Genomic DNA, 17,573 nt, shown 5'->3' on the forward strand with positions numbered 1-17,573 from the left:
AGTATGCAGTGAACCTAAGTTCACAAATCAATCTTCTCAGAAAACAAGTATTCTTTTCATGGTCCTTCGAACCGGATTTAATGTACTAGAATATTGAGATACAGCTTATAACTCTTCACGAAATTAAAGCAAATTTGTTGCATTAAAAAATTCCCAATTTCGCAAATAGTTGAATGCAGGTATTACCTAGTTATTAACAGTGGCGGTGTTCTCAACTTTACCGCCGTTGTAACACGTTTTCTCGACTACGCAAAATGCACAAAGAAGAAGAATAATTAAACGTTTAGCAAGAGAGTAGAGCAAATTGTAGTCAAATTAATAATTTGTGCTTAAAGATAATACGGTTGTACATCTGGAAACAATAAATAAGTAAATAAACGCTTGAATTTTGCTCCATTAATAAGTGTATAGTGGCGGAAACAAATATCGACTTACAAGCAAATTGCAGCTACGTGTTTGCCTTTGGTTTGGCATAAAGTTCGTGAAAATCAATGAATTCATCAGGTATTTGAAGTAAACAAGCCTGTTTTCCGTAGGAAATTCTTGTTAGAATTGGGCAAAATCGCCAAATTACCAGAAAGACAGCGTAACCCCAATTACGGTAACGGTTCCCGTATTGGGTGACAGCAGAATTTTATTGTTGTACACACAACTATTGCGGTGGAGCTTTGGAGAAGAAACACACGTGCATCAACGGTACCGGTACGGACGCCATTTTAAAGTAGAGCTAAGTAAGTAAGCGCCTACATTAAGCGACAGCATCCAAAGTTATCTTTGATGACCGAGGACACCATTAGCGTGTAGCAAAAGTGTCACAACAAAAGGACAATGAAAAACACCTCCATTTGTAGAGGTTATGAGAACAGAAACCCAAGCTTTCTACCGGCTTTTTGGCATTTTTGTCAGATTTTTTTTGATGAATTCAAGATTAGGATTAGTCTACGAACAACAATTTTAACATTCCCTTTTCTTTAGGTAGCAACAGAACAAGGAAATTTAGAATTGCTTTGAACAAGTTTCATCCGTGGCTCAAGGTGTGATTCATATGAACAAAGCAAGTACTATTTTCAAGTACTTCCTCTTTTCAAGCTCCCGTGGTCGATAAGTATTGACAACACAAGTTTTAAGCCACAGACGTAAGTGTGTTAACTGACAAGCTAAATATTACTTTTCAAGAAGAAACAAGCTCCAGAAAGTGCGCCTGCATGTGTTGGCGGGTGCCGTTTAAACCAGAAGAACCAGTTGGGAATGAACAAGAGCATACCGGAAAAGTTTTCCTAATCCGTCGCCTGGAACCTATGATGTATGGAGTGGTGAATTATTTTCTAATTGTTTAATATGCTTTTACCAGGTTCCTTAGAAAACGCACATTAAAAACATATCAAAAAATTCGTTTATTTTAGGCCAGTTTTAGTGGAATGCATCTCAACACGGCTAGTTTTGTTTGACTAGTGAATCAGGAAAGTTTTTTTTGTCATCAAGAAAGTATTCCGCAAAAAGAAAACAAAAAACTTGACACTGTCGTCCACAAAAGGTCACATTATCGACATACAGTAGCCTAATTTCACCATTATAATCAACAAATTACGCTCATAAAGTACGTCATCAACGTGTTACATAGACAAACCATCCACAAAAGCAACACTTGTATCCCACCACCTATAACCACCAGGCGAACCAGTGGAGTGCAACAAACATATTTGAGTCAGTCATTTGAAATTAACATCGCACGGCAACAAACCGAAACACATTTGTCGTTGGAAGTCTCTGTAAGTCATACATACATATTTACTTATACAAAAAACATTGCAGTGGTTTTCGCCGAAGTATAACTATATAGAGCGAATTACGTTCATCCGCGCCTTAAAGCACACTTAAGTTTTTTACTGAATAGTACCGTTCAGTTCAGCTCACGCCTGAAAGTGCACCTACGTCTTTTAGTGAATTGTTTAATTCGTAGCCGGAATATGCCTGTTTTATTTAACAGCAATAATGAAAACAACTGCAATAATGGGATATAGGCCGCTGTAAAATAACCAAAAGATAAGTTTTTTTTTCTTAAAATTGAACAAAGAAAAAGACAATTTAAAATAAATTTTTTTTGCAAGAATGACAATTTAAGGGATCAATCTGCAGCCTATATACCATCTCCCATTTATATTATAACTTGATCTATTACATTCACCATAACAATTGCTTATATCTAAAATTTACATATGAGATATATTTCCTAAATATAAACACATTATGTTATCATAAATTTGCACAAGTGATTATGGTTTTTTGAATATGTATTTGAATCATTGACTGGGTGTTTATTTTAAAATTCAGGAGCTGAGTGTAGCACTGTCTATAGGAGTCAAGCGGACTCGATTCAGGACAAAGATGATTGTTTAATCGCCTTATCTGTTTTGACAGTATGTAAATTTGAATTTTGAGATCATACACTTGAAGAAGAGTCGGACGGACTCCTTGCTTAAAAGTTAAAAGAGGCTAATTTTACATTTTCTGTTAAATTTGCAAATGTGAAATTAAGAGTATTTTCAACCCTTATTACAAAGTAAAGGTGGGCAGATGTTCCTATTTTATCAACGTGATATGATTCCAGACATATGCGTCTAACATTTGATGTGTGGTACCATTTCGAATATCTGGAGCTATAGCTTGAAATAAATTTGAGGATACCGTGTACATTTGAGTGTCTACGGATCCTGGCTTTATTACTTTGGGTCTCGTACGGTTACTATCTTTCGCAGTTATTCATCAACATTATGACGGTGAATTAGTACGTATCCATATTATAAATTAAAGGTTGAAATTTTGTTCGTCGCATTCTCTTTCGCATGAAGCAGTGTTTTCCCCATAGTATTCTAGTCGTTCCTCGCGAGTGATCGATTTATTTGTTTATGCAGTATCTGGATAATTAAGATTATAATAGAATACATTTTTTGCCAGAAGAATTTTGTTTCTCATTATTGCATGACATATTCATCATCACTGTCTATTGTTGGTTTGGACAATTACATGCTTCTGAAAATACATATAACATAATTTTTTTTTTTTTTTGAAAAATATGATACGAAGAGGTCTGTGAACATTTGACCCAACCCGTCACAAAGGAAAGTTATAATATTCGAAAAAAAAAAAAAAGATCGGGACAGTGTGTGTGGGATACGTTCGCCCTTAATGTAGCGTACTTCCATTCGCTAAACTAATATTGAATACGAGAACAAATTCGAAATTTCTTCCTAGAAGGAAGAAAATGTTATGTGCAGTATTCATTGATAATAGTTCATTACTCTTATTGCACTAGGGGCTTGCACCCGTATTGGAAGATTTGAAACGAGACTTATAACATTTTGCTACCGTATACATTTTATCGATATACTCTCATGAATATAATTTTATTTGTGCGAAGTATTTATTCCCCTTAAGCTCCATACTGAAGGGAGTCTGATATCTATAACTCCTCTGCAGATAACTGCTTCCTCATATCTCAAATTAAGGCTTTTTCAATCGCTCTGGTGCATGACGAGTGGGCGACTAACTGAAGGCTACCTAATTGAACATTGCTCGCCATAAATTCGATCTGAATTAAATCCTGGGGTCTGATCTCAAACTTGTTGGCTTGTGTCATGGTTTCAAATGGCTTCCGAGGTTGAGAGGGATTCAAAGGCGGTCACAAATTGACCTCTTTTAGATCGTCGGCTATAGTGTATGTCTCACTTCGGTAGTTTCCATCTACATCAATCCTCGGATTCTCCAGTGCACCCTTGGTCTCTTAATTTACGATTTGGAAATTATCTAAAACATGAAGTTACTGGGATAGATACTTATATGGTGTACTCTCACCTCGGGATTTGATCTGACTAGTGGAATATAATTCCAAGCTACATCTATCTTGAACCTTTGTCGGGTCTCAGATTTTGAAAAAGAAAAGGAATTTTTGTTTACACGCATTCATATTTGCCACCTTAAGTATCATTTACTGGATTACTATATAACTTGTTTCTCGTGAAACTGAAACCTATTTATTTCTTTTTGGAACTGTTTGACACACACTCATATTTTATATCTTGAAAATTGTTCACTCAATTACTATATGAGCTGTCTCCCGTGAAACTGAAATCTATTCATTTTAATTTTTGAACGGAATTTTGTTCATTATCACACTAGGTGATTTTGCCATTGTTTCTTGTGAAACTACATTGCTATATTATACTGAGCTTTAATTTTTTGGCACGAGTTTGTCAACAGTTGATGATTCGGTGCAACTCATTTTTCTACGTTTTTCGTACATCATCATCATCACTGGACTATATGTTGATTGGGATTTGGCTGATTGGATAACTTAGTCTCCTAGTTTTTTTTTCTCGTATTCCAACTGTCACACGGAAGTTATAATTTCTCAGTGGGCATTACGGAAAATACTCCCAAGTTTCAACCTCGTCTTAGTGGAATTCTCATTCCTGAATTTTGCCTTCCAAAACTGTGTCACCAAGCTTTCGTGAGACTTTTTTCAAGGGCTCTTTCGTGAATTCAATCGTTAAACAGGTTTAATGTATTTTTTGAGTTTGTATGAGCTGGTAGATTAGAATCACCCGTGTTTGTCTGGTTCGCAATTATCTTTGCACTCATTTATCTTTTGTTGGATCTCGTTGACAACGACCGCTTCTCCTTTTTGTCATTTCTCGTGGGGAAATGGAGGCGATAAAAAAGGAGTTCATTTACCATTCGGACGACTTGGTTGTGTTTTGCTCAAGTTTTGATGAGATACCTGCTGATTACACGGACTCATCCCTGGAGATATTACGGCAGGATTTGAAGGAAAGGTGGGCGAATGTTCAGGAATTTCATAAAAGGGTGTCTATGGCACCGGATACTGATATTGAGAAGGCTTTCAAAGAGTCTGCTTTGGAGAAATATGGAAATTGTACAAAAAGTTTTCATAGGCTTATGACGAAAATTTTGGATTTTCAAAGAACTTTCGTTACCCCGCCGGATTCCTCAAAAGTGTCGATTCCTTTAGAGAATTCAGATTCGAACTTTAGTTGTATGAAGGTCCCTCCCTGTGACACTGAGAACTTTCAGGGTGGATACGAGGAGTGGCCCTCGTTTCGGGATATGTTTACTGCCGTCTACATTAACCACCCGAAATTATCTGCGGTTCAGAAATTATACCATCTTCGCCTAAAAGTGAAGGGTCAGGCCGCAGCTATTGTAAGGAAATATACGCTATGTGGGGACAACTTCCCAATAGCCTGGGAGGCACTAAGATGTCGGTATGAAAATAAGAGGATACTGGTAGATAATCAACTGAAGATACTTTTGAATTTGAAGACCATTCCATTGGAGAGCAGCGAGGCTTTGCAGAAGATCCAGACAACCATAAATGATTGTCTGTCAGCCCTAACGGCGCAAGGTATTAGTGTATTAGTGTATTTGTGTTCAACGAAATTACCTCATGAAACTTTATCGCTTTGGGAACAGTCATTGAAGTCTCATAAGGATTTGCCGAAATGGTCGGAAATGGATACCTTTTTGTCTGATAGGTACGAGGTAGTGGAAAGGTTGGATAGTATACATGGTTCGCGGACAGGATCTCGTAAATTGCCTGAAGTGAATTCCTTCAATACTGAAAGTGTTTCTCAAGTTACCTGCAAATTTTGCGATAAGAGTCATCCTCTGAAGAATTGTCAGAAGTTTAAAAATCTCAATCCTGCGGATCGCTCACAATTTGTTTCAAGGAACAATATGTGTCTGAATTGTCTCTCGGATAAGCATTCTCGCAAAGAATGTAAAAGTAAGGCACTTTGTTTAGTGTGTAAAAGAAATCACCATACATTATTGCATTTCCCGAATGTCAAGCCAAGAGAAGTAATAGGGACAGATATTTCGAACTGCCAGGCGTCAACTAGCTCACAGAACATGGCCCATTCTCAAGAAGTTTGCAATGGAACTTCCGAGGAGATAGGGGTTGCAAATATTAATCAAACTTCTTCTCATTTCTCTTCCCATAAAACGGTGGACCGTGAGAATACGCTTTTACCGACTGCGGTCGTTACCATTCGTCACAGGGGTGATACTTTTAAGGCAAGGGCTTTTCTCGATCAAGGTTCTGAAAAGTCTTTTATTTCTAAAGTTCTACAACAAAGGTTAATGCTTCCAACTGAAACGAGGAAATTCGAAATTAGAGGTTTAGGTGGTCAAATTGTAGCCAACTCTAATTCTGTATGTTCCATATCCCTATTTTCTGAATTAAATGACAAAGTGGTTGACATAAAGACGATAGTTGTTCCGAAAATAACGCGTCTTCTCCCTAGTTTCTTTGTACCGAGGCCAAATTCGGCCTCCGATTTGAACCAATTGGATTTAGCTGATCCTAATTTTGATTCTCCCGGCCACGTCGATTTGCTTTTGGGAAGTAACGTGATTCCTCACTTGCTTCTAGAAGGTGTCCGAAATGTATGTGGTTCTTTGATTGCACAGGCAACGATATTTGGTTGGGTGATTAGTGGTCCGGTAGCAGATTCTTCTGTCTCATCATTCTCGGTACAAGCTACGGAAATCTCAAATGATATGCTAAGCAAGCAACTTCGACAGTTTTGGGAACAAGAAGAAGTTCAAATAGAAACTCTCTCTACACCAGATGAGGAATATTGTGAAAAACTTTACAGGGAGACGACAGTTCGAAACTCGGACGGCCGCTACGTAGTTCGACTGCCCTTCAAAAAGGATTATCGATCACACTCGCCATTAGGTCACTCTAGGTCTCAGGCATTATGTCAATACATTAGGATGGAGAAATCTAACTCGAAAAATCCTGACATTTCTCAAGCATACAATCACGTACTTCAGGAATATTTGGATTTGAAGCATATGTCCGAAACAACATCCCAGGAAATCTCTTTAAACTCTTCATTTAACTCTTACTACTTACCTCACCATGCTGTTATTAAACCTGAACGGCGTAGTACAAAGGTCAGAGTGGTATTTAACGCTTCAAAACGTACAAGTTCTGGTACGTCTCTTAACGACATTCTCCATGTCGGTCCAACTCTTCAGTTGGATTTAACCACCATTATTCTTAGGTGGCGTCTGTATAAATATGTCTTTTGTGGCGACATCGAGAAAATGTATCGCCAAATACTTGTGCACAAAGATGATGTTCCGTATCAAAGAATTTTGTTCAGACCGTCCCCAGGTTTACCAATAAAAGATTACGCTTTGAACACTGTGACATTTGGCGTAAAGTGTGCTCCTTACTTAGCTATACGAACTTTGATTCAGCTCGCTCGAGAGTGTCGGGACACGTTTCCTCATGCTTCTAAAATAATTCTTAATGAGACGTACGTAGACGATATATTATTAGGTGCGCACGACCCATCGACAGCTATACGATCCCTTTCTCAATTGAACGTAATGTTGAAATCTGCAGGTTTCCCATTGAAGAAAATAACAGCCAATTGCACTAAAATTCTTGAATCAGTTCCCAAAGAAAATGTTTTAGACACAGATTTTTTGAAGTTTTATGAAACAAGTGGTACGAAGACACTAGGCATTCAATGGAATGCAATGAGTGACGAATTCACATATAATGTCGAGATATCTCCGACTGAATCTACCGTAACGAAACGAAAAATTCTTTCAGCGGTTTCGAAGTTGTTTGACCCTGTAGGCTGGGTGTCACCAATAATTATTCAGGCGAAAATATTGCTTCAACAGTTGTGGATAGACGGAACGCAATGGGATGAAGAAGTGAACCCCATTACATTGCAAAAGTGGACAACGTTCGTTGAAAACATGAGACACATTTCCCTCGTAAAACTTCCACGGTGGGTTAAGTTTTCTCCTTATTACTGTTCTCAAGTGCATGGTTTCTGTGATGCCTCCGAGAAAGCATATTGCGCCGTACTGTATCTCACAGTAAAAATCGGCGAGTCTATTCATTCCCATCTGTTAACATCAAAAACTAAAGTAGCCCCTATTGACCCGGTAAGCCTTCCTCGTCTAGAACTATGTGGTGCTGTGCTATTATCCAAGCTAGTTAAACATGTACTGTCGAATTTAGGCTTTGAACGAACTGAATTGTTTTTATGGTGTGATTCTTCTATTACCCTTGCGTGGTTAGGAAAACCGCCCATTACTTGGAAAACCTATGTAGCAAACCGGGTAGCAAAGATTATAAGAAATGTAGGAAATTGTACTTGGAGACACGTACGTTCAGCTGACAATCCTGCCGATCTTGGATCCCGAGGATGTAGTCCACAAGAACTCGCTGAAAATTCTCTTTGGTGGCATGGACCAGTTTGGCTACAAAGTCCCCCGGAGGAATGGCCTAAGTCCACAGTTTCTCGTGAAAGTCCCCCCGAGGTACGAAGGGTTGAAACTTTTCTTGCCTGCGAAGAAGACGACATTCTGAGTCGATTTTCAAAATGGGATAAGGCAATTCGAGTGGTTGTTTATGTGTTTCGATTTATAAATACAACCCGCAAAATAACAGTTTCCTCTTCAGTTTCCATAACTCATAGTGAATTTCAACAGGTGAAGGAAAAGCTAATTGTATTGACACAAATGAGATACTTTGGTCGTGAGTACTCACTGCTTCAAAATAACAAATCTGTCTCTAAGAAAAGCTGCCTATTCCCACTTAACCCGTTTTTGGATACGAAAGGAATAATACGCATCAGTGGACGAATATCAAATGGAAATCTCAGATACAATGAAAGTCACCCCATCATTATTCCTGTACAATCGCGGTATGCGCAGCTTTTAATCGAATTTATTCACGTGCTACTGCTACATGCTGAGAATAATCTATTGTTGCGTACTATACGCGAAGAATACTACATTTCAAGACTACGCTCGGCGATCAAAAAGTGTATTCGTAAATGCAAGGTATGTGTGATTTACAAACATAGAGTACAATCTCAACTCATGGCATCTCTGCCGCCAGAGAGAAGTTCGTATTCCCTTCCGTTCACAATTACTGGACTAGACTTTGCTGGCCCATTTTCTATAAAGACCTCAACCCTTAGAAACGCGATATACCGAAAGGCTTACGTATGTGTTTTCGTGTGTTTCTGTACAAAAGCAATTCACTTGGAACTTTGTTCTGATCTTTCATCCGAATCATTTTTAGCAGCTTTCACAAGATTTGTTAGCCGAAGGGGTTTGCCGCATAAAGTAATGTCCGACAATGGCACAAATTTTGTCGGGGCTGAAAGAAAACTTCGGCAAGAATTCCACTTATTTCTTAACAACGTTGCCGATGACACCTCTAAGAAGTTTGTATCTCAGGGACTTGAATGGTCATTTATTCCCCCCAACGCTCCACACATGGGGGGTTTATGGGAAGCAGGCGTAAAATCATTTAAAACTCACTTTAAAAAGGTTGCTCAAAATTACAAATATACATATGAAGAGTTTACGACTTTATTAGCTAGAATTGAAGCCGTCCTTAATTCCCGTCCTCTTTCTCCAATCACGGATGATCCCCTTGAATTGAACGCTCTCACTCCAGGCCATTTTATACGAGGTGCTCCGCTAATAGCTGCGCCTGAAATCGCAAGTGATACTTTATGTATTGTCGATCGATGGGAGAAAGTAAAGACGCTGCAACACCAATTCGCTAGGCGATGGAAGGATGAATATTTAAAGGAATTGCAAAGGCGTTACAAGTGGCAGACTCCAAAGGAGAATGTAAAAATGCATCAGTTCGTTGTGATTAAAGATGATCAACTTCCTCCTTGTGAATGGAAACTTGGACGCATATGCAAGATATATAAAGGTAACGATGGTTATGTACGAGTGGTAGATGTACAAACATCCAGCGGAATAGTTACAAGAGACATAACCAAATTATGTCCTTTACCACTTGAATCCCATCCTCGAACGTAAATATCTTCTCCCAATGTTTGCTCTCAATCTCTTTCCTATAAACATAGTACGTCATGGGCACCGCACAAGAAATTTAAAAATCTAGTCCTATGAAAGTATTTATTTTTTTTTTTCTTTCTTCCTATATTCTTTTGTCCTCCACAGGGCTCCACGAAATCCCGAAATACATCAATGCCTTATGTGCAAGAGGTTTCATGCTTTGCGATTCTGTAGAAAATTCTTAGAGTTGGACATCGGTAGCCGCAAACGTGAGGCACGTCGCTTGGGTTATTGCATGAATTGTTTGGCAAGATCTCACCGTTCCTATGAGTGTCACTCTGAAGTAGCCTGCAAACGATGCGGTGGAGAGCATCATACCTTGCTTCATATACCACCTATGGAAAAATTTTCTTTGGAACAGATGGAAGGAGGACGAGTGCCATCGGATGTGAGCCATTTACTGGAACGACATCAAACTCAACGCTCTCATGTCAGACGTTCAAATGCTAGGCATCGTACACATAAGAGAGAACTGTCTACGATTCGTCGAACTGAAGACATCCCATTAGTGCTCCGAGCCCCATCTTCCAATTCCAATCGAAGAGCCAGCAACCAAAGAATCGCCTCCAGAAGAGTGTCACGACGTCTCAACTGCGACGACTTATCTTCAATCCAAAGACCCAGAATGAACCGGCAACGCGAAATGGTCCGTATAGCCTTGAAGGCGCTTGAAAGATTGCGGGATGTTCTCGAGGAGTAATCTGGTTGACCTTCTGTCAAGGCGGAGAGGATGTTCAATCTACTTCAGTCTTTTCACTTATTTATATTCAAACTGAGTTTGTTTGGCACCAATCTATTTATGAATTAAAATATGTATATACATTTTAGATCCTAAGGTTTCTTGAATTCATTAACAAATAATTCCTTACGTTGTCATGAATTATTAAAACGTAACTTGAAGAAAAACCATTATTTTATCAGTCAAGAGTGGCAACTCGATCAGGGCGTTTTTCCACCCCTCACCTAAGGGCTATCTGTCATTTTAGAGAAGGCAATTGATTCCTTCTTTTTCTTACTATCCAGCAAGCAGCACGCATCGAGCAGCCACTCTTGAACTCCTTTACTCCCGTCTCTCACATCTCTTGTAAATAAATGTAAGTGAAAGAAAATAGTATTGGTGTTCTCATTTGTGTTGGTGGATTAGCGAAGAATTAAGCAAAGGCGCAATTGAAGGGTTTAGGGTTTCCATCCTAATTCTTCTGGAACCTAAGTTCCCCCATATTTTTGTTTTCAGCATACATTAGTATGCAGTGAACCTAAGTTCACAAATCAATCTTCTCAGAAAACAAGTATTCTTTTCAACAGTGATTAGGTAATCTTTTCGCTATTCGAATTTCCAGATCTTTAGAATATACTCCGAACCCCACTTGTCCATTCAATTTGGAGCCATCAGTATAGAAATCTATATATCTTTTATTCCCCGGGGTCTGTGTACACCACGCCTCACTGTTGGGAATTAGAGTTTCAAACTTTTTGTCGAAAAGTGGACTCGCCAGGGTGTAATCCACTACGTTAGGCACATCTGGCATTACTTTGAGGACCGAACTATGACCGTACATTTTTTCCGACCACAGCGATAGCTCGCGCAACCGCACAGCCGTTGTTGCAGCTGACGGTTTGGCCAAAATGTCTAAAGGCAATAGATGTAGCATGACATTAAGGCAGTCTGTTCCTGTCTTACTAAATGCGCCTGAGATACATAAGCTCGCCATACGCTGAACTTTATCTAAACAAGTCGGTTTCTGAAGTGCCGGCCACCAGACTACAACACCATATAGCATTATAGGTCTAACCACTGCCGTGTATAGCCAATGCACAATTTTTGGTCTTAGTCCCCACTTTTTCCCTATTGCCTTTTTGCACGAGTACAAAGCTACCGTGGCTTTTCTCGCCCTCTCTTCAATATTAAGCCTAAAATTCAGCTTCCTGTCCAAAATAACGCCAAGGTATTTTGCACACTCACCAAAGGGAATTTCAGTACCCCCTAAGGAAATGGGAGTTTTGCGATTTTTGCAGTACATGACTATTTCTGTCTTTGCTGGATTTACACCAAGACCATTATCTTTCGCCCATTTCTCAGTCATCCGAAGAGCTCTCTGTATAATATCTCTGATTGTGGATGGGAATTTTCCCCTGACTGCTAGCGCCACATCATCTGCGTATGCCACCACTTTTATCCTTTCTTTTTCTAGGGAAACCAGAAGGTTGTTTATAGCAACATTCCAAAGAAGAGGTGATAGAACTCCTCCTTGAGGAGTGCCTCTGTTCACATACCTTTGTATGTTTGCTTGTCCTAGTGTGGCTGAAATGCGTCTCTTCCTTAGAAGTTCGTCTAACAGCCTAAGTATACCTGGATCAACATTCAGAGTTGTCAGTCCATTTAATATCGAGCTCGGATGGACATTATTGATCGCCCCTTCGATGTCTAGAAACGCCACGATTGTGTATTCTTTGACAGATAGTGAGCTTTCAATAAAGCTGACTTCGAGTATGCATGCTGTCGTTTCGAGAGCAAACCTGAATCCACGCTAGTTCTAAGATACATGTCTATCATCCTCTCCAGGGTCTTAAGTAGGAATGAGGATAAGCTGATTGGTCGGAAATCCTTCGCACTCGAGTGAGAGGCTTTTCCTGCTTTAGGTATGAAGACGACTTTTGTTTCCCTCCACTTTTCTGGAATATATGCTAAGTTTACACATTGTTTATATATCACCGTCAACCAGGGGATAATTCTTTTAGCCACTGCCTGTAACTCCGCCGGAGTAATTCCATCAGGTCCGGGGGATTTGAATGGTCCAAAGCTATTTAAAGCCCATTTTATTCTAGATTCCGACACAATTTCCTCGATAGGAAATGATCGCTGAGCCTCTGTTACACCGCCGGAACATGGTTCAACCGTCTGATTTCCAGGGAAGTGTGTGTCCAAAAGTACCTCCAACGTCTCCTCACTGGACGTTGTCCAATTTCCCTCCGATGTTTTAATGAAACCTGGAGCGGTGTTAGTGGGTGCTAGTACCTTCCGTAGTCTGGAAGCCTCTGACGTATTCTCAATACTGCTACAGTAATCATCCCAAGAGTTTTGTTGAGACCTTCTCAGTTCTCGTTTATATTCTCTCAGATTCATCTTGTAAGTGTCCCAATCCTCCGGAGCTCTTGTGGACTTTGCTTTGTTAAAGAGCTTCCTGCAGGATTTCCTCATATTACTTAACTCCGTAGTCCACCATGGCGGCCGATTTTTTCCCCTTGGCTTTCCTCTAGGGCATGCAGCTTTCAGTGAAATGTTGAAGGCCTTAGTAATCCGCTCCACTGCGTGTTCGATATCTTGCACAGTGCTCATATTTGTCTCCGGCACTTCAGGTATCATGAAATTGAACGATTCCCTATACCTATTCCAATCAGCTTTCCTAACATTTGGCGGAAATATGGTCTTTGAAGTACGAACAGCCAATCTGAAACTGATGTAGCGATGATCTGAGAAGCTATGTTCCCTCAAAACTTGCCACTCAGATATCTTATCATTCAGTTCCGGAGAGGTCAACGTTACGTACAAAACCTCTTGTCTGTTCCTGGTGACGAAGGTTGGTGCATCTCCTTTATTGCAAACTACCAGGTTAGTACGCAAAATAAACTCTATTAGCGACTCTCCCCTTGCATTAGTATCACTACGGACGTTCGGATGAGCACGTAGTAACTGCAGGGATGGAAAATGCAGTACTATAGTACTTTTTTCAAACCTTTTTCACCCCGGTCAGTACCGTAGTCCCCCGCGAATGATGTGGTACCTTTTGTGTAGACATTTTTGAGTCGATATCAGATTTATGGTACAATAGCTTTGACAAAATATTTTAATATTTTGAGAAAGTTTTTATCAACCTTATTTAGGTTAGGTTAGGTTAGGTTAAAGTGGCAGCCCGATTAAATTTCAGACTCACTTAGACTAATCAGTCCATTGTGATACCACATTTAACTAAAAGTACGTAATACATATGGGCACTTCTAGTCTTAACCACTGAACCTTCTCTATTATTTGCTTTTGTGGAACCAACCAGATTGCTCCAAAAACATTAACAAACTGCTTAAGTTAACGTTTTCCAGGTCAGCCAGTAATCTAAAGCTATATGCTCCTAAAATTCGCTTACGCCTTACACAAAAAGCAGGACACTCACACAAGAGGTGTTTAATTGATTCCTTTTCCTCCACGTCATGACAGCTTATACAATAGTCATTATACTTCGCACCTATAGTTTTTGCAAATTCGCCTATCAGGCAGCGACCCGTTATAGCGGATAATAGGAGTGCTATCTGACGCCTTGAGAACACTAGCATATCTAGTGTGCGGTTTAAGTTTAAATGGGGCCATATTTGCTTGGTGTCGTTACAACCCTTGCAATTTTCCCATCGAATATTGGCCATCATAACAGCCTTCTCACGCAGTAAGAGCTTGCAGGTGGCCAGAGGCATACCAACAGATTCTAGTTCCCCTGGAATATGTAAGGTAGTTCCTAGCCTTGCTAACACATCTGCTTCACAGTTCCCCGGTATGTTCCTATGACCAGGCACCCATATTAGGTGAATATTGTACTGCTCAGCCATCTCGTTGAGAGATTTGCGGCAGTCTATGGCCGTTTTTGAGTTAAGGAACACAGAGTCCAAGGATTTTATTGCAGGTTGACTGTCTGAGTATATATTAATGCCAATATTTTTGGAACATTACTTCTCAGCCAATTCACCACCTCTCTTATTGCCAATATTTCAGCCTGAAAAACACTACAGTGATTAGGTAATCTTTTCGCTATTCGAATTTCCAGATCTTTAGAATATACTCTGAACCCCACTTGTCCATTCAATGTGGAGCCATCAGTATAGAAATCTATATATCTTTTATTCCCCGGGGTCTGTGTACACCACGCCTCACTGTTGGGAATTAGAGTTTCAAACTTTTTGTCGAAAAGTGGTTTTGCCAGGGTGTAATCCACTACGTTAGGCACATCTGGCATTACTTTGAGGACCGAACTATGACCGTACATTTTTTCCGACCACAGCGATAGCTCGCGCAACCGCACAGCCGTTGTTGCAGCTGACGGTTTGGCCAAAATGTCTAAAGGCAATAGATGTAGCATGACATTAAGGCAGTCTGTTCCTGTCTTACTAAATGCGCCTGAGATACATAAGCTCGCCATCCGCTGAACTTTATCTAAACAAGTCGGTTTCTGAAGTGCCGGCCACCAGACTACAACACCATATAGCATTATAGGTCTAACCACTGCCGTGTATAGCCAATGCACAATTTTTGGTCTTAGTCCCCACTTTTTCCCTATTGCCTTTTTGCACGAGTACAAAGCTACCGTGGCTTTTCTCGCCCTCTCTTCAATATTAAGCCTAAAATTCAGCTTCCTGTCCAAAATAACGCCAAGGTATTTTGCACACTCACCAAAGGGAACTTCAGTACCCCCTAAGGAAATGGGCCTAACCGTGGGAGTTTTGCGATCTTTGCAGTACATGACTATTTCTGTCTTTGCTGGATGGGAATTTTCCCCTGACTGCTAGCGCCACATCATCTGCGTATGCCACCACTTTTATTCTTTCTTTTTCTAGGGAAACCAGAAGGTTGTTTATAGCAACATTCCAAAGAAGAGGTGATAGAACTCCTCCTTGAGGAGTGCCTCTGTTCACATACCTTTGTATGTTTGCTTGTCCTAGTGTGGCTGAAATGCGTCTCTTCCTTAGAAGTTCGTCTAACAGCCTAAGTATACCTGGATCAACATTCAGAGTTGTCAGTCCATTTAATATCGAGCTCGGATGGACATTATTGAACGCCCCTTCGATGTCTAGAAACGCCACGATTGTGTATTCTTTGACAGATAGTGAGCTTTCAATAAAGCTGACTAGTTCATGCAATGCGGTCTCAGTCGACCTGCCCTTCGAGTATGCATGCTGTCGTTTCGAGAGCAAACCTGAATCCACGCTAGTTCTAAGATACATGTCTATCATCCTCTCCAGGGTCTTAAGTAGGAATGAGGATAAGCTGATTGGTCGGAAATCCTTCGCACTCGAGTGAGAGGCTTTTCCTGCTTTAGGTATGAAGACGACTTTTGTTTCCCTCCACTTTTCTGGAATATATGCTAAGTTTACACATTGTTTATATATCACCGTCAACCAGGGGATAATTCTTTTAGCCACTGCCTGTAACTCCGCCGGAGTAATTCCATCAGGTCCGGGGGATTTGAATGGTCCAAAGCTATTTAAAGCCCATTTTATTCTAGATTCCGACACAATTTCCTCGATAGGAAATGATCGCTGAGCCTCTGTTACACCGCCGGAACATGGTTCAACCGTCTGATTTCCAGGGAAGTGTGTGTCCAAAAGTACCTCCAACGTCTCCTCACTGGACGTTGTCCAATTTCCCTCCGATGTTTTAATGAAACCTGGAGCGGTGTTAGTGGATGCTAGTACCTTCCGTAGTCTGGAAGCCTCTGACGTATTCTCAATACTGCTACAGTAATCATCCCAAGAGTTTTGTTGAGACCTTCTCAGTTCTCGTTTATATTCTCTCAGATTCATCTTGTAAGTGTCCCAATCCTCCGGAGCTCTTGTGGACTTTGCTTTGTTAAAGAGCTTCCTGCAGGATTTCCTCATATTACTTAACTCCGTAGTCCACCATGGCGGCCGATTTTTTCCCCTTGGCTTTCCTCTAGGGCATGCAGCTTTCAGTGAAATGTTGAAGGCCTTAGTAATCCGCTCCACTGCGTGTTCGATATCTTGCACAGTGCTCATATTTGTCTCCGGCACTTCAGGTATCATGAAATTGAACGATTCCCTATACCTATTCCAATCAGCTTTCCTAACATTTGGCGGAAATATGGTCTTTGAAGTACGAACAGCCAATCTGAAACTGATGTAGCGATGATCTGAGAAGCTATGTTCCCTCAAAACTTGCCACTCAGATATCTTATCATTCAGTTCCGGAGAGGTCAACGTTGCGTCCAAAACCTCTTGTCTGTTCCTGGTGACGAAGGTTGGTGCATCTCCCTTATTGCAAACTACCAGGTTAGTACGCAAAATAAACTCTATTAGCGACTCTCCCCTTGCATTATTATCACTACTTCCCCAAATACTATGATGTGCATGTGCATCGCATCCCATAATGAGTTTTGTCTTTGTTTTTAGTGACTCCTCAACTATGGTCTTAACGGCACAGGGTGGCATATCCCTATCATGTCCCATGTAGACCGAAGATACCCAATATTTGCATGTGGATATCTCTAGACTGGCTACGACAGTGTCTGCATTGCTCAATGAAGGAAGCAGAAACAAGTTTAGTTCGTTTTTAGCAATTATACATGCTCGATTTATATCGTTACCGGTATTATGCAACAGTTTGAAACCCAGAGTGCTTAATTCACAGATCTTGTTCTTATATATGTATGGTTCTTGAATAAGAACTATATCTATGTCTCCTTTCATCAGGAGAACTTTTAAGGCAGCACAAGCGGCCTTACAATGGTCAAGATTTATCTGGAGGAACCGTAGAACCATCCAAATTTTCAACCACCGTCACATCAGCCGCTTCAATTGAGTCATCAAGGGCTTCCTCTTCACAGATCTCGGTGACTCTCGCAACAATCCGCGGTTCA

General features: G+C 40.3%; 1 protein-coding gene and 1 long non-coding RNA gene across 2 annotated transcripts in view; both read left to right on the forward strand.

The window, feature by feature from the left end:
* The first annotated feature begins 273 nt into the window (after positions 1–273).
* The window catches only part of LOC142233934 (uncharacterized), a 96,681-nt gene continuing 79,381 nt past the window's right edge, over positions 274–17,573 (forward strand). Inside the window, exons 1-4 of the long non-coding RNA XR_012721515.1 lie at positions 274–477; positions 537–731; positions 976–1,303; positions 1,404–1,769. This is a non-coding gene — a long non-coding RNA (uncharacterized LOC142233934). The remainder of the gene's footprint in view (positions 478–536; positions 732–975; positions 1,304–1,403; positions 1,770–17,573) is intronic.
* Positions 1,780–11,048, forward strand: LOC142233933 (uncharacterized). Its single transcript, XM_075304993.1, has 2 exons — positions 1,780–9,790; positions 10,045–11,048. Exons 1-2 carry the CDS (start codon positions 4,702–4,704, stop codon positions 10,122–10,124), a joined length of 5,169 nt encoding a protein of 1,722 aa, XP_075161108.1. The 5' UTR covers positions 1,780–4,701; the 3' UTR covers positions 10,125–11,048.

Source organism: Haematobia irritans, chromosome 4 (assembly GCF_050003625.1).
Source record: "Haematobia irritans isolate KBUSLIRL chromosome 4, ASM5000362v1, whole genome shotgun sequence".
Taxonomy (NCBI): Eukaryota; Metazoa; Arthropoda; class Insecta; order Diptera; family Muscidae; genus Haematobia; species Haematobia irritans.

Coding starts and splice junctions, on each gene's coding strand:
- LOC142233933 (XM_075304993.1), top strand. CDS start 4,702: ATGGAGGCGATAAAAAAGGAGTTCATTTACCATTCGGACGACTTGGTT. Junction 9,791..10,044: donor CATATGCAAGATATATAAAG/GTAACGATGGTT, acceptor TGTCCTCCACAG/GGCTCCACGAAATCCCGAAA.